Below are 24,970 nucleotides of genomic sequence, written 5' to 3'. Positions count from 1 at the left end.
GTCACAGACGTCGGAATGGAGTCCAGAAAACCTGACTCCGTACACTTCTGAAACAATCCTAAAGATTTGTTCTTCTTCTTGCTTATGAGGCAACAATTCAGGCAACCTCCCAATTGTTGCAACCAGTGCAATGTCTTCATATCAGGGTCCATGAAATCCACAATTGCACATGCTTTGCAGGTCGAAACACTGGGCAGTGATTTATGATGTGCTGTGCTGTTTGAGGTTCACCACAAACATAGGTTGGTGAGTTACACAAACCCCAGAAAATAGTTTTTGGTTTAAGCGACCAACCCCAGTACCGAGGCGATTTAAAGTCAAACATTCTTTTTTTTTGGCAGGTCTGAGCCAGGTGTACTTTAGTGCCTTGTGTGACGAAGCTGGTTGGGCCATGAGATGTTTTCTCAGCATTATCTCTATGACAATATAAGGTCGAAGAAGTGATTTTTATGAAGCGCCACCATGTGTCCAGAAAAAGAGCGCCTGGAAGGCAAAGTTGACGGGTGAGCTGTTGCGTGTCAAGGACTACAGTGTGGAAAGGTGGCGATCATTGACCTCTGCATTTAATACGAGCCGTATGCAGGGGCGTCGACAGGGGGGTCTAGGTGGTACTTTTGAACCCGGGCCCGGAATATTTAAGGGGCCCGGATTTAAAAAATTCCCGCAACTTCAAACATTATCAAGATCTTAACATAATCAGATCTAACGAAATTGCCATCAGAGGTTAAAACAGCTCTTTCAGCCGTCAGACGGTAAAGTACCGGGCCCCTTTTTCGGTACCGGGCCCACTTCAGCTTTCGGGTGGTAAAATAGCCACTTCTGCCAACAAACAGTAAAATAAGAATTTAGTCTAGTAGGCTATAGTGATTTCCCTAACCACGAATATTACCCGAAACGCGAATTTCAAAATAAACAGGCTAATATTTGTTCAAACTCAAACTGAAATGGCACAGGTTAGAAGATTGCTATCCCTATTTCTGGACTAAAAATTAGACCAAAACCGCTTTTCCGATTGCAGCAATCAGCAAATGTTTGACCTAGGCCCAAACACCTTTCCGAAATCAAATTGAAAACTTTCTGACTGTCTGCAGTGCTGTAAATTCTCTTCTGGTGAGCCTAGAATGACTAGTGAAACATCAATGGAATTGGGAGGTAACACTCTAGCGCCATGTGAGAAATAAAAGTTCAAAAAGAAACCACTAGATAGAGAGAATAAGTTTTGCGATTCAAGAAATTTTAAGATTGCGCAAGATTTGTTAAATGACCATGCTTAAACGACATCAATAAAAGTTTGTACTCAATCTTTATATTCATAACTTTGGCGATGAAGGGGGGGCCGAAAATAAATTGGTACCGGGCCTGATAAATCCTGTCAACGGCCCTGGCTGTATGGTGGAGTTCTCTCTTAGTAGTTTTGATGGGGCGATGATTGAAAGCACAGGTGATAAGCTTATGGAGGTTGGACGCAGGCATCCAATGACTATGGGCATGGTGTCGTTAAGGGCGATATCTACTTTTAATGCATGTGTACTGCGGCACCAGACCGGAAAAGCATATTCGTCAGCACTGTACACAAGCGCAAAGGTACTGGTGCGCAGTGGCGTAGCTAGGGAATGAGCCGCCCGGGGCGGATTCAGATTTTGCCGCCCCTTCAAGAAAAAGCATGTAAAAATGAAATTTTTTTATTGACTTAAAGTGGAATTATTGAATGTTTTGAACCAGTAGCGTAGCCAGTAATTTTGAAAGGGGGGGGTTTTAAGGGCCAGCGGACGAAGCCCGACGGCGTCCTCGCCAAAGACGACACCCAGCGGCGGGGGGTCTGGGGGGTCTCCCCCAGAAAATTTTGAAAAATTACTTTGGATTTGGTGCATTCTGAGAGCATTTTCAACAAAAATGTGGGTATAAATCCCCAAGTATAAATATTCCTGTAAAATTTTGCTGTCCGGTGGCATAGCAAAAGGATAAGATCATGTTTTTTTGGGAATTTTTCGGTAACTTAATAAAGCTAAGTCTCTATGTTTTCTTGTTGCTAATTCCTGGCTGAGATATTTGAATGTTTGGTATTGGCAAAACTCGCTCTTTTAATGGAGTTTCGTTTAAAATTAGGCAAACTTTGTTTTAGAGACATAGAGACTGAAAGCATCATTCTCAATATCGTGACGTCACATTCGTGTCAAAGGGGGGGTTGTAGCCCCCAAACCCCTCCTCCCCCTTGGCTACGCCACTGTTTTGAACGTTGCCATTCTGTTTGCTTTTATTTTCCGTGTACTTTTGCATTATCAACAAAAAAAACAAAACGTCCTGTCTGAAAGTGCCGCCCCCCAGACGTGCCGCCCGGGGCGGTCCGCCTCCCCCCTGCCCCCCTAGCTCTGCCACTGCTGGTGCGCAGTATTGGGGTTTTGGATCTCCAAGTCGACCCAATTAGGCATCTGAGAAGGTTGTTTCTTGCTGATGCTTTGGCACCAACTGAATCACAAAGATTTGTTGAAGAGATAACATTCTCACGCATCCTAAGGCGGTTATAAACACTTGTTCATCACCAGAGATAGATGCTTTTGAGTGTGAGCCAGTAGCAGTCGTTTTGTTTTACACTGACGCTTCAACATTTCAACAAAATTAAGACTGCTCCAATACAAGAGCAAAACGTTCGTACTTGTATCGAAACAAGCACTTTATTCAAATTCAAGTTTAGGTTAACAATAAGAATATAATCAGTAGTGAATTGTGATTGGAAGAAAGAAAAAAGAAAAGTAGGCAAGTAATGATGGTGGACCTTGGAGTAATTCACTTAAAAACCTTACAACCTTTGGTTTCCCACAAAAGTGTATTTAACATCAATGCAACATTTTTTAATATGTTGTATTTTTCCATTTTAAAACCGTGTTTGGCAAAAAAAATTGTTGCTCTACTTTTAGGCCTCTGGTAGTTGTCTGTCTGGTTACGTCACGGTAAGGGCAGCACATCCTCTTCCACTACTCACATCCACAAGTTTGGAGAAAATGCTTTTGGTTAAAAACAAAAACATTTCAGTTTGCATCACTTCATAGATTCAATGAAAGCTTAGGCGTATTGGAACATTGCCTGAACACTTGAATGGTCCATAAGCATTGGGTTTGTAGGCTACGTTCCACTCACACAAATGGTCATACCATGAGGGTAGTAAACATGCAATTCCAAACAGTGTTAAAAAGTAGAATTTCATAGTTGGTGTTTACACAAGCTCTGGGCTATGTACAGTACACCAGCTACTTTAAGGTCATTACTTTGTCATGTAATGACGTCATATTTTGATACCATTGTTGTTGTTGTTGCTTTGACTGTCAGCAAGTCATTGGAGTAGAACTGCTCTTTGTACGGTGACATCAAAAGAAGCCTTAAACGTGAGATTTTAAAGTTAGAGGTCATTGGCTTTCTGACTAGGAAAACCTAGGTCAACAAAGTTGTCGTTTTTACATCGTCTAGCAGCGTTAAATCGATGTAAAAATTACAGCCTCTGCACTCTGCAGCTGGATGGACTTGAAAAAAATTGAAAGGCAGGAGAAGTTTGCGTCACCAGATTTCATTCATAAAAAAATGATCGTCGGATTGAGAAGTGTTGTATAAAAAAGTCAAGAGAAAGGATTGAATAATATTGTAAAGAAAGCATACTGCATTACTACCACATGAACTTGTCAGAGAATAGATTGAAGAAACGTTAAGCTCTTTTTTGTTAAAACACTCAGAAAGCATCCCCTTATCGCAAACAACACACCAGCTGTGAAATACTGGTTCAACAACCCAGACAGCAAAATTGGTCATTTTTACATTGATTCAACATCTGACGTAAACGTTGAATTAATGTAAAAATGACCGATTTTACTGTCTGGTAAGTAATTTAAGGCGTTTAAAAAAGTAACAACATTGTTAAAGAAAAACTCACCTAGAAAAAGTAATTACAACGATACCCTTAACACTTGCACACGTAGCCTACATACTGCTCCGATACGACTTGCAAATCAGCACTATGGCCACTTTATAATCACCGAGCAAAGTTGTTATTGATTTCAGGCATCTTCACAACTGAAATAAATTGTTTTGGTTTCAAAACATTTGCGTATTGTTTCACTGTTTACAAATCATTGCGCACCCAACTTTTTACTTCCTGTGTATCCCAAGAAATTGCTTAGTCTCCGTCCACCCATATAAGGATGCAAACATTTAGGCAAAATAACTTCTCCCGAGGTCGTCTGTCCGTTCTCAAGCAAAGCAGCCGAAAGCCTTGGTTCTATACAAGCAGTGGCTTTAATGGTATGAACAAATTTATTTTCCTTGTGTTTATTTTGGTATCGAATCTTAAATGCTTGAGAGAAATGATTTTCTCGGTTCAAGGCGGTTGCCACTGTTTTGTATTTCCCTTCACCTGGAAACCAAGCATTTATATCAACTTTTCTGGTGGTTGTCAAAATATTTTCAAACTCAGGATCCTCTAATATTCTAAAGTGAAGTTGTAACTCATCAAATATCATTCTTTGTATTGCTACAAACTCATCAAACAATTGATCACTTTCGCGATTGGTTTCATTCGCTGTTATCCCAAACATTTCTATCTTGCTGCATTGTTGAATAGAAAAAAAATCAGCAGCAATCGATTTGGTATCATCTTGTTTTATAAAACAAGGAGGCGTAGTCAAAGAAAACAATTTTATTGGAAGCATATCTATCGGGATGTCAAGAGATCTATCTGACAAAATAGCATAGATTTCAGTTTCAGTGTTATTAATTAAATGAAGGCCAGATTTTGGTTTTTCCAAAATATTTTCCGCTTTTATAGAAGTGAAGTTTAGTTGCTTCAACTTCTCCCTGACAAAACAAATTGAAGCTCGGTTCATATCTGCCAAAGCACCGAGCAAGAATATCCCCCCGTCGCCAAACAAGCCTGAAGCGGAACGTTGATGCAGCAAACCTAGTTTCTTTGCAACTTCCATATGACTCTTCACTTTATGATTGAACCTGGGCTTAAAGCCAACTGTTTCGAACAAGATTCTTCCACTTTTAGATGTTGATTCTCTTGATGCATTGTCCTTGAGTCCTATTTTCCAAAAGGGTGATTTTGCTTGGGGATAGATTTTGTTTTGTGATAAGCTTCCACACAAACATTGATATCTCGGAGGATATTGCACCGATAGATTCTTTATGCTCGTTGTATGATGCAGCATTAAATATTGTCGCGTCATGGTGAACATGCTGAAGTACTCAACAAACAATTTGAGATAAATTGTCAAAAATTTCAAAAAAAGTTAAATGATTTGGCCACCTGCAAAAAATTGGCCTTGGATGAAATTGTTTACTTGGTGTACAATCTGTGACGACATGGCTATTGTCGTTGCTACCAAGGTCGTAGAGAAGATAATTAATTAGTGGCCGGTAACAATGAATCTCTGAGGCCTCAAAACAGGGTAGCCTAACTTTAACAAACGTGTCACGCCTTAAAACCAAACAACTAAGAAAGAGGAATATAAAAAATTACTATTGAAATGATCCAGAGAAGTATTTTTTTTTTCAAAAGCTGGAGTTGTCTCCAGCGATAGATTTATGGCAAGCACAACATGACGAAACAAAAACACTTCGTTTTTTCATATTTGTGAGTCTGCTTAAATGGTTTCAAATCCCACAAATCAACCCTTCTGAAGTACCCCCGGGTTCCTTAAGCAAAGCTCGCTATTTTCAGATGATACGAAGTGGCTTCTTTAGGTTTCCGGACCTCCCTGGTGAGGTTACGAACCCCTAAAATCATCCCAGCCCCCGGGTTCTAAAGTAGCCCCTGGACCCCATTGTTAGCGCTACTGCACACACTATTGCACTGGCCAACACAATTTAGGTGCAAAAAATATAAGAGGAAGTTTGGGGTTTTTGAAAATGAGAAATCCGAAAATGAAGTCTGTTTTCCGGAATTACATCTGTTTTTTTTTTTTCACTGCAGCGTGCGTTGGCTTCAGAAAACAAAAAACAGATTTGATACCGGAAAACAGACTTCATTTTCAAACTCAGCGACCCAAATCTACCCTAAAAATAATCTTTTTTACATGGACGAGAAAGTTGGTTTCAGATTGTTGACCTGTGTATCATTATTTTCAACAATATATACCACGCTTGCAAATAATGTAGTTATCTTCAACACTTTTTTGAAAACGCATTCATTCATTTCCAATGCAAAAAGATTGGCCGCAATTTCACTCCACAATTGGGTGGTTTGAGCTGCAGAAGCTTGGGAACCACTGAATTTCAATGTTTTTTAGACAATACTTCATTTTGATGGAGAACAACCTCTTTTCCTGACAAACGTAATAGTAATTTCTATGTATTGTTTTTATAAGTTCCTTGTTTGGGGGACTCAGACAATGGCCTTACCTGTAGCTGTGTATATTCAGACAATCTTTGTACTTTCAAAATAGGCGGTAGAACGGTTATTTGTAACGCTGAAATGTTATTTCAACTGTTGGGTTCAATCGTGATTGACTTAAATTGTTCAATGTTTCGGGTGTGAAACCCATCTGCAAGCTGCAACTTGTTTCAAAAGTTAAATTATTCAATATTCTATTTAGTTCAAAAAATGAGCAACACCAAGCAAATTAACGGCAAGTAAAAATATTTTGCCTTTTCCCAAATTTGTTTTATAACTAGTGCAGTATATAAGAGTACCTTGCATTTTGAAAAATTTTAACCTAAAATTGCTAACAGTTTAGTAGTTTATGTTTCTGGCCGTCAAAGCAAAAACAGTCAACATTGTCAACATACCAGATGCTTTGAAATAGGTAGAAACGGCACAATGCAAACCTTAGGACCTACTGAACAATCTCGGTTTGAAGTATCCGAGGTATGCAGCTGCACAAATTTGCTACCTTCGCATTTTTTAAACTTGATGGTGCAGTCAGCCGCTACCTGTTTGTCCCAAGCAGTGAATAACACTCCGGTACTTCCCCGAGGGAAATTTTGTAAAAATATTGAACTTTTGGTGTGTACTGTAGTCTATGTGGTGTACATGACGATACGTTTGTCTTGAAGAGTTAATATTGAGGTCAACATGATCGAGATGTTATTTGTGCTGAAAGACAAGGATGGTCATTGTAGCCGTTTTTTTCGTACGCTTCATAGCCGAGTGATGAGTGCCCTTATACGACTTTTGAAAAGGTGTCACTCAATCTGGCAAGATGCTTAATGGAGTTATTGGAGGTCTACATGACAATGGGCTTCCTTGCCATCCTGTCCACCTATTCTAAACCTTTAACCACAGGGCATGAGCTAGAATACGACCATTTATTCACAGACTCTGAAAACACACAAAAGCGATTGCTCGTCGTATTTCCGTCGAGCAAAACTGTCCTTTTATATTGATTTAACGTAAACTGGGTTGTTTCATGTCAGCACTTAACCAAAATTAAGCTTTTTGTGTTAGGCTGCAGCATGATGGGGCAATTAACTAGTGATACTCATTGCCTCTTCTTTTCGCTGCCCTGAATCTGTGCCACCCAGGCTCCCGGGCAGCAAGATCAGTAACTTTTACATTGATTCAACGTCTGCAGATGTTGATGATTCAACAGATGATGATTCAACGTCTGCAGATGTTGAATCAATGTAAAAATGGCAGATTTTGTCATTCGATATATGCTCTGACTTGAACAGCGTTGTTTTGCATCTTTAGAGCTGTTATTTGCAGGGTGGGGTACGATAAACCACTTGTCTTCTATCCTACTAATATAGAAAAAGATAAAACGTAGTCTACATAATCTTTGCGGGACAAAAGCCAGATGTGTGTAACTGCATTTTTGTTTTTCTTTTGTGTGATTATAACTTTTCTTGTGCTGCTTGGTTTGTTTGTTTAACAGTACTTTTGGTGGTTCATTGTCATCACATGCCAAATGCCAATCATCGCCATGTGTATTATTTGTGGATTTATCACCATGTGCCAATCTCAGACTATCTGAGGTTGTGGTGGTTGAAACTGAGCCTGGCAAAGACTACCGTCACACCTTTTCACCTTTGCAACATGGAATTTATTCTCCAATTGTCGGCTTTCTTAATGGTAACCCACTACCACACAACCCATGCCCCACTTACCTAGGAGTGAAGCTCGATCGGCAATTGACCTATAAACACCACGTTGAAGCCCTCCATGCTAAGCTACCAGCATGCAACAACTCGCTGAGATGCTTAGCTGGAACATCTTGGGGTGCTAGCACCTCCACACTCCGTACAAGTGTCTTGCACTTGTTTACAGCACCTTTGAATATGTACATACAGCGTACATACTAGAAAAATTGACACTGTCCTCAACACCATCACGAGAATAATCACCGGTTGCCTGCTTCCAACTCCCACTGACTTTCTGCCAGTACTATCAGGCATTTTTCTAGCTACACTGTGTAAGAAAAATTACGTACATAGGCTGGTTTTACAAGCTATATCAAGGGATGACCACCTCCTCAACCAGATGGTTCAAAAATTGCGCATCCAAAGGCCTCGGCGCTTGAAATCTCGACGTCCATTTTTTCACCATGCTGCAGCTATCTGCAACTCCGACTTCCACATTTCCAAAGTTTGGAACAGGGAATGGAAAAAAGTGGCGAGACCAGTTCAATTCGCAGTTCTTCCCAAAACCAATGCTCCACCAGGAACAGAACTACCTCAAAAGGAATAGGTGAAGCTCAATCGCTAGCGAACTGGGGTGGGCCGTTTCAGTACCAATATGTTTCAATTGGGCCTCGCCACTCACCATCTTGTGCATGTGGCTCAGATTTTTAGACTGCATATCACATTATCTACCACTGTCCTGTATAATGACAAGGATAGACATGTTGACCTAACAACGCTCGATGAACACACAATCCATTGACTGCTGCGCCTGGATATAGTAACGTGACTTGCAGCGGCTTCAAACACAAGAAGAAGATCATGTGCCGTCTCCGAGACAAAGATTGGTATTAATTACTTTCACATGTCACGTTCGTTCGCTATTCTTTTTGCTTCTCCGATGGTTGACAAGTCAGCCTATTGTTTTACATCATCACCCCAAGTTCGTCTTCTTTCCCTGCACCTTTTTCCTTCCACCATACCTTCAATAGCCAATTGATGTAGCTGTTGGCGTTCATCGTTTTTGCTGTGATAATCAGAAATAGAGAATTCTCTATGGTTCAACAAAGCAGACTCTCTACCAAAGCTTTATCATAGTCAGAAATAAAAACAACTGAACTGAACAGTTTTGCCAATTCTCTCAAAATATGTATCGCAAATTTCATCTTTTGTTTTGCTCGGTCGTTTGCCCATCTATCTTGCACTCCAATTCTTTTCCTAATTGCTTCGTTTGTATTGTGCTTTTTATATGATATTTTTAATATTTTTCTGTAGCACTAGAGTTGAAAACCATTAATTGTTTGTGAATTTCTTTGTTGTAGGTCCAACTTTCACTTCCATATTACATTCCTGGTGGCTGAATTGCATAATTTGAGATATGCTGAATACCTCATACAAAGTTGATAATCGCAACACTTCACTACTTTCACAATTTTGTTTAGACGGCAACAGCAAAAAGTAATCGGCCAAGGGTGACTAGCAATGAATTGTTATGGGTTAGTATTTGCATCCACTTCAGGAAGAAAGGTTATGTTTTTAAAAATACTTTGCTAAATAGACCAAAAATGCTAAAACTTAAAACATTCACAAAATACGAAAGTCAATTGTTCCACACCTTTTTGTCTCAGGGCATGTTTATTATTACGTCACATTGTTGTGTCGTGCTACTGTCGCCCAAGCAGATAATTGCACAAAGCACTGAATGATAAAATCAGACCACACAAAGCCTACAAAAGTTGCAATGGCTGTGCCAATGCGAGAGCGAAAACAATGATGCAATATTTTTAACAAGTAGCCTAGTTTAAAACGTTTTTGCTCACAGTTGTAGATTAAGCTGTTGGTGCTTACAGTACGAAAATTTTAATTAGTAAACCAGTTTTCTGAACACAATCATTTTATACAATCTCTTCTAATTGCAAGAATTAACCACCTCAATGGCCGAGTAGCTTCGTCTTTGGCTCTGGTGCTGGTAGATTTAAAATCGATTCCAGGTCGGGTCAAATTGATGACTTTAAAAACGATAGCCTACTGATTGTGTTCGTTTTTGCATAACTCCCTGAGACTGAGAGTAAGTCGGGTAATAATGTGATGACATCCTAAACCCGATATAAAATTAAAAATGAGCCCAGTCGCTAAAAGACCTTTGCTGTTGTGGAAGGCCATTTAGTAAAACCTTAACAGTGTCATTATTAATTGCAACGTCGTTTTATATCTATAGTATTTTGTGGTCCATCGTTATAAAGTGCTCACAAAAGCAATTTTTTTCGAACGCTGAAATTAAAAGCGATTTTATGCTCAACAATTTAAAACTAAGGATCTTGTTTAGTTTACCAAGGAAAATTAAGTTATAATCATCATGAAACCTGGTAGATAAACTACATTTGGGGTTTTCTTTTTTTCATCTATTTCTTTTAGAATTAAAAAAGAATTTACTTTCAGTCAGTGGCGTATGCAAAAAAATACTCTCTTGGAGTCTTGAGATCGACATTGTTGCATTGGGCAAAGTAGACTTTTCGAATTATTAGTTTGCAAAAAACAACCAATCTTAGGTAGCCTACTAGGTAAACAAAAAATACGATACATTTAGAAATGTGGAAAAATGCAACTTATTTATAATAGGCTAATGTTTCAAACCGCAAATGTTCATACAAAATACCTATCACGCTACAATTGAGCCCATAGCTCCCCTAAAACACAGAAAAGTAACTGTATTTTCCATGTTTTGGCAAGGTTAGATTTATGTAAACGTACACACCAATGTGCTTTGTTGAAATCCCCCCCCCCCAACCTCTGCTCTAAATTACTTGCTGAATCCACCCCTGCAATGCTAAAGGTGTAGGAAACAGGTTTAAAAAAATCCCTTAATGTAACTGATAGTGTCTATTTGTCTAATAATGATGAGCTTTGTATTATGACAAGTTAGTTACGAAATAAGTGCTTATTCGTCAACTAAGGCTTGTATCTTTCCTGAATCCTGAGCTTCTCAATGACACACAAATCTGCCTTGCGATTCCGTCTAAGCGTAGCTGCAGCTGAGATAAAACCAAAGCAATGCTCCGCATCCTTTTTCACACTTAAAAATTTTCAAAACCGGCGACACACTTCTACCAGAATAGAGCGCAAAAAATAAGGGCGCGAAAAGTAGCTTGTCAATGATACCAATGAATTATGGTACTTCTACCTTTTTTTAGTGAATCATCAACATAGTCATCAAAAAAGCTGTTAGACTACACAATGTGTATGGTACGATTTGACTTTTTCAGAAGCTCTATTGAATTTATCATGAAACCTCAGATTTTCATCTCAGCTTCGATGTGTTCTTCAAAGCTCACAATGTCGGCCTAAGTTGTCAACTGCATGTGGTGGTCAAACTATGAAACATTGGGCTTAGCCTGTCTACAAAGCAGAGCATTGGAGTCAGGCCCGGATTTAGGGGGGGGCAGAGGGTGCAGGTGCCCCGGACCCCCGACTTTTGAGGGCCCCCCTACGTGAAAAAAATGCGATTTTGTGTTATTAATTTTGTTTCAGCTTTTGAAGTTTCTGCAAAATACTGTGCAGTGCAGGACAAGAACAAACGCTTCTCATTTCTGGCAAAGTTTCAGAGCGCAGTAAGGAGAACAAGACACAATATTTTGAAAAAAGTTTGAAAACTAAAATTTTATTGTTCATCGTTTTGTATCAAGCCGGAGTTGGAGTCCGCCATATTTTTCAACTCCGACTTCTGACACGCAAAAACCCTTCCGACTCCGGACACGCCAAGATTCCTCCGACTCCGGACACGCCAAAATCCCTCCGACTCCACAACCCTGTCATTAAAACTTTCATCACGGCAATGAATAGCCCCCGCGCCACTAAATTCAAACTCTTATTCAAACAATTGTGTCATGCAACAAACGAATGAAAACTTTGAGGACAAGCCTATTCCAAGCCAAAGTAGCCTGTAATGCCTTTCACGATTACTCACGTGTGTTCCAACACTGCTTTGAAATTATTTAAAGTTGCGGCCTTATCTTGCAAAAGCATTTATAGTTACAAGAAATGGCATTTCCTGTTAAGTAATATAAGCGCTTGAGATAACTGGCCGAAGTATTAAATGTTCAGTTTTATTCATTTTAAAAATCCTTAATTCTTAAAACAAACAGGCAACGTATTTTGTAGTGCACAAAAGTCCTTGAAGAACAAAACAAAAACACAATTAAAGAAATAAAGTTCAGTGAGTTTAAAATAATAAACAAACAACTTGGAGGTAGACTTGGTCCAACAACAAGAAGTTTGAAGCAGACGATCAACAAAGGAACATTCAAAAACAGCAGAATTTACATTAAATGCATATTAAATCCACAGAAAAACAAAAACCTATTAACATTTTGATCAAAAACAACTTTCTAAAATCAAACAATTTTTGTTTTAAATACTGGAAAGAAAGGTTAATGAAACTCGAGTTGGATTTTTTCAACTTCAAAACGTAAAGAAAAAAAAAAAAAACACATAGCCTAACGATATTATTTTAAAAATCTTTGCAACGATTATGCTTCTGCTGATGTCAGCAGTTGTGCAAAAATGCCAAGTGAAACACACGTGTTGCACAAACACCAAACGTTACTTAGCAAGGTTTTGCTTGATTGATTTACGCAACGTGGCCTAAAGCAAGCCTGACAACAACAACAACAACCTACTGCGGAGCGATGTCGTTCATTGCTTTGTCAACACAGGTTCTTTTTCTGACAAATATTTTAGTAATTAACAATAATAACGTTTATTTTTTCACATCATGTAGCTACTGTTGCGTCTATCGTACTTCGTACCAATAAATGGCGCAACTATGACATTTGTTTTTCAAATCGTTGCTCTGAAGAAAATCACAGCATCTTTTAGTTCCGTTTCGATCCGTATTCTTTCCAAATCCATTATAATCAATTTGAAAATAGGCAGCTTGGTTGGTTTAAGCTTGAAAAGTGCAATAGAGGTCTGTGCTGTTGCATACACTCTGTCTTCTGCTATAAGGAGATGTCCTCACGCTGAGTCGAATTGGTGTTTTCTGTGGTAAAATTTTCTCTCTCTGAAGGCGATAGTTGTGCGTTTACCAGGCTGCGAAAAAACGTGAAAGATTGATATATCCAAGCGTGGTTTATCTAGTTAAACCTATGTACATACGATTGTACGTACCATGAACAACATAAGCTACTGCAGAAAAAAAATCAAAATTTTTTCCACTTACGCTACCTTAATGCTTTCATTGGATTTCAAATTACTTGCCTTCTAAAGTTGCTTCCAGCACCTCCGATTGATAAACGTTGGCTCAGGTGATAGCCTACTACTTTCAAATAATAAAAGAGGCTTTGCTTCAAAATAATGGCAAAACTTTGCTTTTAATTCATTCTCAACTGACCTGTAATATGTTCTTTTTTTGGAAAGTAGCTCGCTGTGTGTGCCGACTTCGACAATACGTCCACGATCAATCACAGCTATTTTATCAGCGTTTTTTACAGTTGAAAGTCGATGTGCCACTACTATGGTGGTACGACCTGACCTTGCTTTGTCTAAAGCTTCTTGGACAATCTGGAAAAAAACAGGACAAATTCATTAGCTGAAATTAGGCGACCAAGGCATCAATGGGTATAGGCTATGAATAGTTTCATAGCAGACCTATTGCGCCTTCAGCGTAAAGTCAGGAGTCCAATAGAAGTTAGAACAAAGAATAAGACAAAGAAAGATGGATGCTAGACTACATCTACTGGTACATGTACAACTGTCGATAGCTGAAACTATCAAAACTTAATGTAAATCTTCACGGATCAAGTCACGTGAATGATGTGCAATATGCGAGGCTGCTTTAACGTTTCTTCTTGTCATGGAAATTCTACGTCACCTCCTATATTTATTATTTAATAATAATGCTTCAGTGACTGTGAAGCCAAACTGGTACCAAAACTCCAGCTACTTGGCATTGTTGCAACCTAGTAACCTAGATCTTGTATAAAAAACTAGAATTTTCTTTACTCAAACCAAAGTCTTACTGTTTCATTTTGTGAGTCCAGAGCCGACGTTGCTTCATCCAGAAGGAGAATCTTTGGATTTCTCAACAGAGCACGAGCTATAGCAATTCGTTGCTTTTGTCCGCCAGATAATTGGTTCCCTTGCTCTCCCACCCGTGTGTCGTATCCCTGATAATCGTGTTTTGTCACTAGTTAATGTTGTACATGTACAGCCCACTTTGTTATAGTAGAACCACTTAGAAATAAACAAAATAACACTGGTTGAGTGCGGTTCAACTAATGTAAACGACAAGTGGTGAAAGCTCATATTTTATATTAGGCTAACCTCGTTCAGTCTTATGTATCATATCTGAAGATGCTATTACATTCAACATCATCCAGTTTGCTACGCTATATCTGATGTATTGAATTGATTCTCTGTTTGCGGATAATCACGAATATATTTACAGATAGATATCCTTGCGGAAAACCAATATCTATGGTTGCGTCATGACATTCTGTAAAAGTTTAATCCCTAGCGCCACCTAACAATATTCTCCAATACGAAACTGGAGTGTAGCAAAAACTTCACTGTGGAAGCCCGTGCTGGAGGAGGTTGAACAAAGGTTTTCGACTATTAAGCTAAATCGGCGGATAGAGGGGAATATGACATTATCTCTCATATCCACCTTTGACTGCTTATGATTTTTCGCTGCCATCCTGACTGTGTCATAATCTAACCTACTGTTACACGATGTATTGTTTTGACAATTTCATTCACTCTGCCTGTGTGAGTTGCGTGTTATATGGCGTTTTCGAAACAAATACATTGACTAGACTTTGCCAGTACCAACACGCAGAGCGATGGGTTCTTTGAGAAAAAGATCTAAAATATAGACCGGTCCGACATGGAATGTCGAACAGCGGATTAAAGTTACGTTATCTAAGAAATTAAAAACGTGGACGAATAGCAAGCTGTTTCTTAAGAATGTCTTGCTTTGGTTCGTCAGTGGATTAAAAATAAGTAAAAATAAAACCTTAAGCCATGAGCTTTTCATCGATTGAAAGCTTCAAACATAGATATTTTTGTGGATTAACAAAGTCCGTTTTGTTGAACATTGCTTTCCAACATAATTAGACTTTAGTAAATACGCTCGAAAACGTTCCATTTTACAATTCATTATAAATGAATTACCAAATAACTAGTGTTGGCGGCTACTGTCATGTTTATAGCACCTAGAAGCGGGGTTTATATTGTGTGAGTAAAGAGGTAAACGTGGTCCCATACTTGTTTCAATTGTCGGTATGAGAAGATAAGGCTTTCATTATACTAAGCCTTCGGCACTAAGAAGGATAGGGTGGCCAGTTCCTTTTTATTGGCTGCCTTTCCTTCAGCAATTATGCCCACCCAATTTATTACACCCTAGGCAGAGGTGAGCGGTGTTTTCAACAACCAGCTTAGCCGGTAGTCAAACAAGGTTTGCGTTATTGGAAAGTGAACGCCTTATCCACTGCGCCATCCCACTGCTTAGTGTGAGTGCGGCCATATAAATATAATAGTATTATTAATATTATAATTATAATTGTATTATTATAATTGTTCTTACTTGATTTAATTTCTGTATGAACTGGTCAGCATTGGCTTTTCTAGCAGCTTCCATCACCTCGTCATCGTCCACTGCTCTGGTGTTGTCTCCGTATCTAAGCAAACATGTCAATCAAATACGGGGGGCCTTAGAATCTTTGACGTATTTGTTAATGTAATCACAACCCACTTAAATATCGGATAAATTTATTTGAACTTAAAGTAGTATCAAAACCAAACTTATCACAAAACTTTGCAACTTAAACAAAAGCATTTTTCACTTTCACAAGAAAATATTTAAAGGTTCTGTACACTTACCTAATATTTTCTTTTATGCTTCTATCAAAGAGAACTGGTTCTTGAGAGACCAAACCAATGCGGTTACGCAGCCATGACACGTTTAATTTCTTCACGTCATAATCATCTATGAGCTAATGCATAAATTAATTGTCAGATGCATAATAGCGTATTATTATCGTCCAGTGCAGTTTATTCGATTTTTTAGAAAAGTAGCCTGAAAATACCAATTAATGACATGAATTTTATTTCAATCAACAAGCATGGCAGCCAAGGTCATCTGTCACTCAAACATTAGTAAAGTTGAACCATAGGCATAAGTTGAACCAACAAGACAAACTCTCTACCGAAGCTCTATTAGTAAAGTTCTGGTACACTACTTCATTACTAGTATAAGGCTAATATTTTATCATTTGTAGCATGTCATATAAAAGATTACTCTGCTGATAATCTTGATAATAGCAGAACTAAGAACATGTTGTGGTTTTTAAATTGTGCAAATTGGCAACATGGCTACATAGCCTACATGACTTTGCAAGAGTATGAATTACAGTTTCAACGTTACTTGCTGTAAAACATGTTTTTCAAGAACTAACCGAACGCACATCATGTGAGTGACCCAGACAGAAAAATCCGTCATTTTTACATTGATTCAACGTCTGCAGACGTCTGCATTGATTGCTGTAAAAATGACCGATTTTGCTCTCTGGAAACAACAAACTTAAACTCAAGTTACCTAATAACTTATTGAAAACTATTTTTTACATGATAAAGCAGTGTGAGGGTTTAAATACTTTAACAATAGGTTTTCTCACTTGTAGTAAGCTATGTCATATTGGTCAAACAAAACATGTTAAGAAACTCTGTAAAAAGAAAACTATGTAAAGAACAGGTTCGCATGAACTGGTTGCAACCCAACACTGTGATAACCCAATCAACATAAGTTTTAAGGTTTTTTCAATTTCTTTTGTCACACAACTTGTTAAAGCTATGCTGGCAAATACTAAAGGCATGGAAGTTGTTCGGGTTAATGTATTCGCTTGTTTCGTTTAGTTATTCATTTTTAATACAATTTAACTTCAAAGGAAATTTATCTAAAAATATCTCACCACTTGACCGGCCTTTGGGTCATAAAATCGTTCTAGCAATTGTATAACAGTTGACTTCCCACAACCTGATTGGCCAACCAGCGCCAGAGTTTTGCCGCACTCTATTGTGACGTCACATCCGTCTAGCACTAAAACATCCGGTCTAGCAGGATATCGGAAGTAAACGGATTTCAAAGTAACTGTCCCTTTGCAATGCGCCTACAAAAGTTTTAAAACGGTTTAGCACAATAAAAAATCCGTTTATGGTTTGTTGTTGACTTTTAGGACCTTAAACAGAATTATTTATGGTTTTTAAAGGAGAAATTAAAAAATTGCAGACAAATCTTTCATTGCTGAAGCACTGCAGCAAGGTAATGTTGAAATGGTATTAATTCAGTGCTTTGTCCTGTGCTGGCGAGTTCCTGGGGATTAAAAATTTAGATTTAGTACACGGAAAGGCAAGGAAGCCAACTTCTGTGTCCACGTTCAAGCATATTATTTAGTGCCTTGGTAAAACATATTGCCGACTGTTTTCAATAGGTATCGAACCGACGTCCTTCCGTACGCCGTGCCAACGCTGCTTTCACCACTTGGCTACTCGAGCGACAGACTCACGACTCAATATTCTCAGTAAATAGCAACAATCATCAACAAGAAAAACAATGCTGTCGAAAAGACTTTGCAGTGAACAAACTTTACATGATAGCAATTCTCAAAGGTTGGAACCAGGGATGGTTGGAACCTAACCCCAGAAAATAGGTCCCTTTACACAAGATAAAGAAAAAAGAAGAGGAGATTGTCAAAGATTAATATATTTAAACCAGGGATACCTAAATTTAAACAAACGAAATCAATAGACCACAAACACAACCGTATAAGTTTGTATGGATGTCAACTAACAAAGAAGTTTGGAAGACCATCATCGCGAACGTCTGTATCAGATCATGCACATAATCATCATCATCATAGTTGAAGAAGTTATGTAGGTGCAAGTGTGTCTTAGTTCAAAACAACTTTCTTACCGGAGAGTGGCCTTTTCTTGAATGAGCATCGATGATTGGCTGTTTGTCGAAAAGAGCAAATAGTCTCGAAGCAGACAGTTTAGCTTCCGCATAATCGGGAGCAAATGAACTGTTTTGGCCAATCGCCATCGCGCCAAAGAACACTGCGCTGAGTACTCTAAGGAAAAATAATGACTATTATCATCACTTAAATAACTACTACAATGGTTAACGTTTGATACGAAGTAGATTTCTGGCAACCAGTTTTTTGTTTGTTTGGTTTGGTTTTGAATCTTTATCCTCGGACTGACAAATCCTTGATAGGTTCCTGGTTGTTTCGCATACTTGTAGAGGCTCTTGGCACAGGGCCGGTTGCCGAAATTGGCAGAGTGAAGTTTTTCCGATTGTTGAAGTCTTGTTGCGGGGAAGTATTTCCTCCACTCATCATCATCATTAAGTTCCTTCCTCTCGTCGAGGGTTGGAGGCAATGAAACGCCAAGTTCCTCTGTTGTAAGATTTTTCTACTGCAGTTAGACTGCAATTCCCTCCACTAGGTGCCGCTAAATTGGAGAGCAGTCCTGAAATGTGTTGCTCAAGCGCACACCCGAGAGTCTAACCAGCGCCGCTTGATCTTGAGCCTGGCGCGTAACCACTGAGCTAACGGGGCAGACAAGTGTGTTTGTCTAAAACGCACTGGGCTATGTCTACTTGGAATACACAGTCGTTGTTATTACTGCTATGTTGAAGTTGTTAGTGGATATATTTTGTCGTTATACATGCATTTAAAATCATCATTTGCTGAATCAACTAAAACTTTTATTTCCACTTACTTGAATACGCTTGCAAAGTTGACTTCTCCTGACTCCACGAGCTCAATCCCAAGCCGGAAGGTGGCAGCAAAGACCAAGAATATGACGCATTGGGAATATCCGTATCCGACTCCTATCAGCAAGGCTTTGTGCGTCACCTTTCTGATAGACAACAGAACAGATTCATTTAAAGACAAAATGAAGCAAAAGCATACAAGTCTCCTGAACCATTGAATTAATGCAAGTGCGTCTCACAATAAATATGGTTCTGCATCAACATAATAGCACAGGTTGGCAGAGACAAAAGTTTATACAATGTGAATCGTGCCATTCTACATTATAAGCAATCTTTGTTTCTTGTATGAGTTTTATTCCACAATGACACTGAAACATTAGTCCAGAAACGCTGCCCCTGCATACTTGCAGTTTGAAAAGGCAGATATTGGTCCACTTGATAACTACCGTATGTAATTTGAAGTAATATTTCAGTTAAAAATGTAAAAAAAAACATCTAGACGTTGTTGGTTGAACCCAAATAACTACAAATATTGCTGACAACTAATAGAGCGACGTCTCTCACCTACCTCAGTGACTCAGACAGTTTAGAAAGGTAGCGTTGGTGAACCATGTGCTCGCTTCTCAGGGACGCAACCGTGCGGATATTTTCTATTACTTGACTAGCAAGTTGATCTGCAAATGTCAAGTTTGTCTTTGATTAGTTAACACCCACATTGCAAAAGTATAATGATTCCAGTTAACCTGCAAAATCGTGTTGATACTACACTAACTTGACATAAAAAAAACAGCGTTTGAGCCTGTATTCTTTTGACAGCCAGGTACTAGAAATGTTGCTAGACAGTTACATTCCCTTCCAACAGTGTTTTGCCTATCAGCAATTAACTCAATGACTGACCGACTCTTTCAAAACTTTTCAGTGATATATGAACTTAAACTTATTTACTTTCAGAAACAAAAATCAAGGTTTCAATTTCTTAATTTCGATTTTATTTAAGTTGAAATTTCCCACTGGGATGCAGTTTCTCAATCTCTAGCTAAACCAAATCACTAAAATCAAAGCTACTGCTAATTGTTTTTGAATTGCCAGCACGCTCAAAGCTCCAAAAGGTGTTTATTTTTGTAATAACAATGGATATTTCCGCCTTGCCTAATGGAATGTTCGGTGTATTGTTTAAACAACGTCACAGTCAAATCACGTCATGTTAATGCTCTTGATCATACTCACCAGCATCAGAGGTGTCCATGGTACTTCCTTCCTCTCCAATAATAAGATGCATCTCTATGATCCCTCCGATCACTATAAAGGGGACAAAAGCCAAGGTGACCAATGTTAGCTTCCAACTGAACCAAAACCCAATCCCAAGGGCAACTCCTAAAAGAAAGTGTTTTGTTGAAAAATGATATTGAAGCTCTGAACGAAATTTAAGATCCGGATTCTCGAGATGATAAATTTGTGGATATTGGTTGGTTGGTTTTTGAATCTTTATCCTCGGACTGACAAAGCCTTGATTGATTATTCCTGGTAGTTTCGCATACTTGTAGAGGCTCTTGACACAGGGCCGGTTACCGAGATTGGCAGAGTGAAGTTTTTCCGATTGTTGAAGTGTTGTTGCCGGGAATTATTCCATTCACTAGGTGCCGCTGAATAGAAAGCAGTTCTTAACGTGCGTTGCTTAACCGCACAACCCGAAAGTCGAATCAGCGCAGCGTGATCTTGAGCCGGGCTCGTAACCACTGAGCTATCGGGGCTAGCTATCGGTGGCCGATATTGTTGCTTCGGAAGTGAAAGGGTGTGGTTCGAAAGATTAGATGCCTTCGGAGCACAATCTCACGGCTTTTTACTTTCCTCAAATCAATCTATTAACACAATGACAAAAATTCGTTTATTTTTGAAAAAAATAAGCTTTTGACATTGTTCTTTAGTTCATTTTGCAAGTCTAAGACGTTAATTGTATAAATAAAACATTATTTTGGTTTGCTTATGCTTTTCTTCAGTAAAGTGCTATCAATAAACCGTCTTGATGAAGATGGGTTTCATAACGAATCAAGAATACCATACTAAAGCAGACTGAAAATAGTTTTAGAAGTTAATCGCATTTTGCTGCGATGTGGTTCGCTTTGTTAGTTTTATCAAATTTTGCATTTTACGGATCATCGTAAACTGATTTTTTTCGTTTTAGTAGGCTTGCTTTTTGAGATGAGTCACAAATCTAGCAGGAATCAAATAAAAAAGTCACTAAACAACACAGACTATACCGAGAGAACTGAGATTTTTCACAATGATTCCCACTCGTCCTCCGGTGCTCCCTTGAACTCTCGCGGCGTCCGAAGAGAGCCGATTACAGAGGGTACCAGTGCTGTTAGCATGGTCGTCGAAAAACGCGATGTTTTGACGAAGAATGGACTGAAAGGTTTTTTTCCGCAGCCGAAGCGTCAGTTCGATGCCAGATTTGGCGAACAAAGTAGCCTAAATAGAGTGTATGTAGAATATGTATTGACGAAGCCACGTTGTGTGTCGAAGGCTCTATTACACTTAAGTTTTCCAAGTTAGTGTGATAGCCTACTGTCTACTTTTTTAAATTGAGTATGCCTGTAATCTAAAACTTAGTTTAACCTGCTCACAAAATATTTTTTTAAGTTTGATGAAGATATTTTCAATGCTATAAAAAGTTTTCGACCAGCAGGTACACAGACTACCGAAGAAATGAAAACCAAACTTTCAAAATTAATAACCTACCTCTGCTGTGAAAGCTATAAAGGACACACATCCGAGAGCAAGAAAAAGAAGCCCATAGAGTTTCGCTCTCTCTATTTGAGCAAGGGGATTATTCATGATGAAAATATTTAGAACATTTGCAAACACAATCGCATTTATCGGGTCTACTGATCCAGCTATGGCGGCGAATATGCTTCCCCCTAAAACACAGTAATTAAAAGTGACACGTGAGACAACTCACCAACTAGAAGAGAATCAACTTTCCCTAATCCGCATAACAATATCGAATTTTTGCTTGCATTTTCTCGGGTAAGCGATTACGTTTTTGTTATTCCGAAGAGTTCAAAGTGTGACGCAGTTACTTTCGCAAGAATTAACCTGTTGACCATAAACTACGGTATGACCAAATTAAAACTAATCTCATTTTAAACAAAGTCAAAAAAGCAAAGCGATGATTTGTTAAGGTACATACAAGAAGATAAGTATCCAGACGTTTTGCTGTTCGCTTTTATCACGATAAAAAGACAAGATTTTTGTACTAGTTCTTTCAACTATAACTATTGATTTTCTTACCTGCCATGTACAACCATTCTGGTTTATTTATCATTAATAGTTTTCCGAATGATACTTCTGCAAGATCTTTATCGTCTTCCGGTTTCTCGTCATCGGGTTCGGATGCAGAAAAAACACTGTGATAACTGCTTATAGATCCTCCATCTAATCTCTTTCGCAGAGATTGGTAGGGAGAGCTAGAGTCGTTTAAAATTATTTCCTTTGCAAAGTTTGATGGGATGAGAGAAAAGGCGTTTTCCTTCAGAAGAATGCGAGAGGACCAAGTCCGATTCCATCTATTGGATGCTCTTTGTGATCCCTTCTGGGACGTGGTGCTATCCCGCATAAACCTGGTAGGGTCTAAAAAATGTTACAAAAAATTTATGAATCATATTTATGCTCTTGTTTCAGTTAAAGTAGTTGCCAACATAAACAAATCTAATTAACCACATAACCAGTTTATTAAACGTTTAAGGAGATTATACCAGTTTCCCTGTCTTGTTTTCCTTTTATCTTAACAGCAACAACAGACACCTGAGTTGCAATTCCTCTGCCCAACGACTGAGAAGAACGCGTTTACGGTTATTTGGAAAGAAACATGCGAGTAAACAATACAAGAGATGCATCTATTGACCTATGATGTGTTCCTTTGTCTGTTTCTCGCGTTCATGATCCATTCCTACTTGCATACGCGTAAGATTTTTGTAGAGTCCATTCGTCTTCAAAAGTTGATCATGGGAACCTTCCTCCACAATCCTCCCCTCTTGGAGGACAAGGATCTTGTGAGCGTATCGAATAGTCGTCAATCGATGAGCAATGATCACTGTGATCCGATCTGAAGAAGATCAACATCATCACTGACTAAATTTGGAATTACTGAGAAAGTTTAATTCTCAACCAAAGTCTCTTTCTGTACAAAATAAAAAAATATATATCAAAAACTACATCACTTTACGTTTAAAAAAAAGAAAGATTAAAAGTAGATTTGTCAATGTGTGTAGCATTGCTGGTATCTATACTTCAACAAGTTCTTGCTTCAAGGGTGTGCTGCCTGTGATAAATCGTAAACTGAACATCTCAAACATGCACTTTCAATAAAAGAAAGAGTGTCAAAAGGAGCTAATGTGATGCATTTAGGGAAAATTCAAAATGGCCAAGTGTAACTCAACAAAATAACAAAAAGAATTCCACTAACTTGCAGATGCGTTCTGTAGAGCAGTTTGCACAGCTGATTCGTTAGTTACATCTAAAGCCGAGGTTGCCTCATCCAGGAGCAAGATTTTTGGATCTCTTACGATGGCTCTTGCAATGGCTATCCTTTGCTTCTGTCCTCCACTTAATTGGCCTCCTCCTTCTCCAACTAGAGTATTAAATCCCTGTAAAAAAAAGTTGTAGAATTTAAATTATTTTTTTGTCGAATTTCCATCACAAATATTCAATCTTTTTCCAGCTTAATCAGCGACTTAACCTGTTATTGTTCAATCGATGGCTTATCGCGGTTTGGTTAAGTATTGTGTTTGCTCATTCTCAAAGCTGTAACTTAAATAAAACACTAAGCTTGCAGCTAGTTAAACGTTGTTTTTCTGTTTATTACTTCAAATTGCTGAAACTACAAGATTAACAGGTCTGGGTTACAAACTACACTTGCTACTTACTTTGGGAAGTTTTTTAATGAAATTGTAAGCATTTGCAGATCTCGCTGCTTTTTTCACTTGTTTGTCGGTCACCCCCACACACCCCCAGCGGATGTTTTCTGCTATACTAGCCTCAAACAAGACTGGCTCCTGAGAAACAACTCCAATCATATCTCGGAGCTTATTGACAGACAAAGTGCGTAAATTGCGCCCTCCAATGGTTATCTTCCCACTCTGGAACAAGTAACATTTGTGAGATCTCCTAAGCCGTGGTTACATTTTCAATTTTCTTCTCAATTTTCCGTAAGTATCATAATGTTGTCTTTTCAGATTTATAATAAGGCGTGTGAGATTATCTCTAGACGAAAACAAGAGAACTTGAAGCAAGGAAACACTGAAAACTTTAACATATGTTTCCGCTTTTACAATTCGTAGCCAAATTTATAAACAGACTCGATAAGTAGATTCAACTTTCCAATAAATAAAAAAAACAAAAACGTTTGTTTGTCGGTAAATATAATGATACTAAAATAATAGATACTAAAATGCAGAAAATGCCAATAAGTAACAAAAAAAAAAATACAATTAAAAACAGCCTGATAATACCGTTAGAAATACTGCTTTTGTTTACATTGTTATTATAAATAAGCAAAGTCCTCCGTCCTTACTTACGATTGGATCATAAAAACGTTGAATGAGTTGGATGATTGTACTTTTTCCGCTTCCGCTCTGTCCAACCAAAGCCACTGTTTCACCTCTTCCAACTTTAAACGAAATGCCATCCAACACCTACACAAGCCGTGGCGTGAGTGAAGGAGATTTATTTTTTTCAAATTGTCAGAGAACGTATTTAAAAAGAAAAGTAAAACAATATTCCAGCCTTGTACGCTAAAGGTATGCTGCCATGGCGAGGCCTATTTGTACATCTGTCGATGTCATGTCATTGAGTTATTATAATTTTTTAGAAGGATGTCATAAGTTAATATTTTGGTGAAAAAATTTATGATTTTAGTTAAATTTTATACTACGATTGAGTTAATAATTCATCCATAATGTATTTTAGGATAATTTCATTTAACAAATTCAATTCTATTTTTATATTTCGTTGATAGTTAGATCAAATAAAAAATATGAAAGAGTGGTTAAGAAACAACATTTTGGAAAAATTATCCATTGATATCACAAATCA

General features: G+C 38.3%; 2 protein-coding genes across 2 annotated transcripts in view; both read right to left on the bottom strand.

The window, feature by feature from the left end:
- The window catches only part of LOC145779394 (uncharacterized), a 242,422-nt gene that overhangs the window by 41,684 nt on the left and 175,768 nt on the right, over window positions 1-24,970 (bottom strand). The window lies entirely within an intron of this gene.
- Window positions 12,201-24,970, bottom strand: part of LOC145779392 (phosphatidylcholine translocator ABCB4-like) — a 36,961-nt gene continuing 24,191 nt past the window's right edge. Inside the window, exons 10-26 of the mRNA XM_082590971.1 lie at window positions 24,454-24,570; window positions 23,803-24,015; window positions 23,343-23,523; window positions 22,782-22,982; window positions 22,169-22,507; window positions 21,617-21,795; window positions 21,136-21,346; window positions 20,105-20,251; window positions 19,446-19,551; window positions 18,883-19,023; window positions 18,074-18,230; window positions 17,073-17,270; window positions 15,985-16,097; window positions 15,689-15,782; window positions 14,124-14,270; window positions 13,496-13,665; window positions 12,201-13,194 (exon numbers count right to left, since the gene is read on the bottom strand). Coding sequence (XP_082447097.1) covers window positions 13,104-13,194; window positions 13,496-13,665; window positions 14,124-14,270; window positions 15,689-15,782; window positions 15,985-16,097; window positions 17,073-17,270; window positions 18,074-18,230; window positions 18,883-19,023; window positions 19,446-19,551; window positions 20,105-20,251; window positions 21,136-21,346; window positions 21,617-21,795; window positions 22,169-22,507; window positions 22,782-22,982; window positions 23,343-23,523; window positions 23,803-24,015; window positions 24,454-24,570 — 2,805 coding nt within the window. The 3' untranslated portion in view covers window positions 12,201-13,103. The remainder of the gene's footprint in view (window positions 13,195-13,495; window positions 13,666-14,123; window positions 14,271-15,688; window positions 15,783-15,984; window positions 16,098-17,072; window positions 17,271-18,073; window positions 18,231-18,882; window positions 19,024-19,445; window positions 19,552-20,104; window positions 20,252-21,135; window positions 21,347-21,616; window positions 21,796-22,168; window positions 22,508-22,781; window positions 22,983-23,342; window positions 23,524-23,802; window positions 24,016-24,453; window positions 24,571-24,970) is intronic.

The sequence above is a fragment of the Aplidium turbinatum genome, chromosome 11 (assembly GCF_918807975.1).
Source record: "Aplidium turbinatum chromosome 11, kaAplTurb1.1, whole genome shotgun sequence".
Lineage (NCBI taxonomy): Eukaryota > Metazoa > Chordata > Ascidiacea > Aplousobranchia > Polyclinidae > Aplidium > Aplidium turbinatum.
Note: the sequence above shows the minus strand (reverse complement) of the source record. Positions and strands in the feature narration are given on the sequence as shown.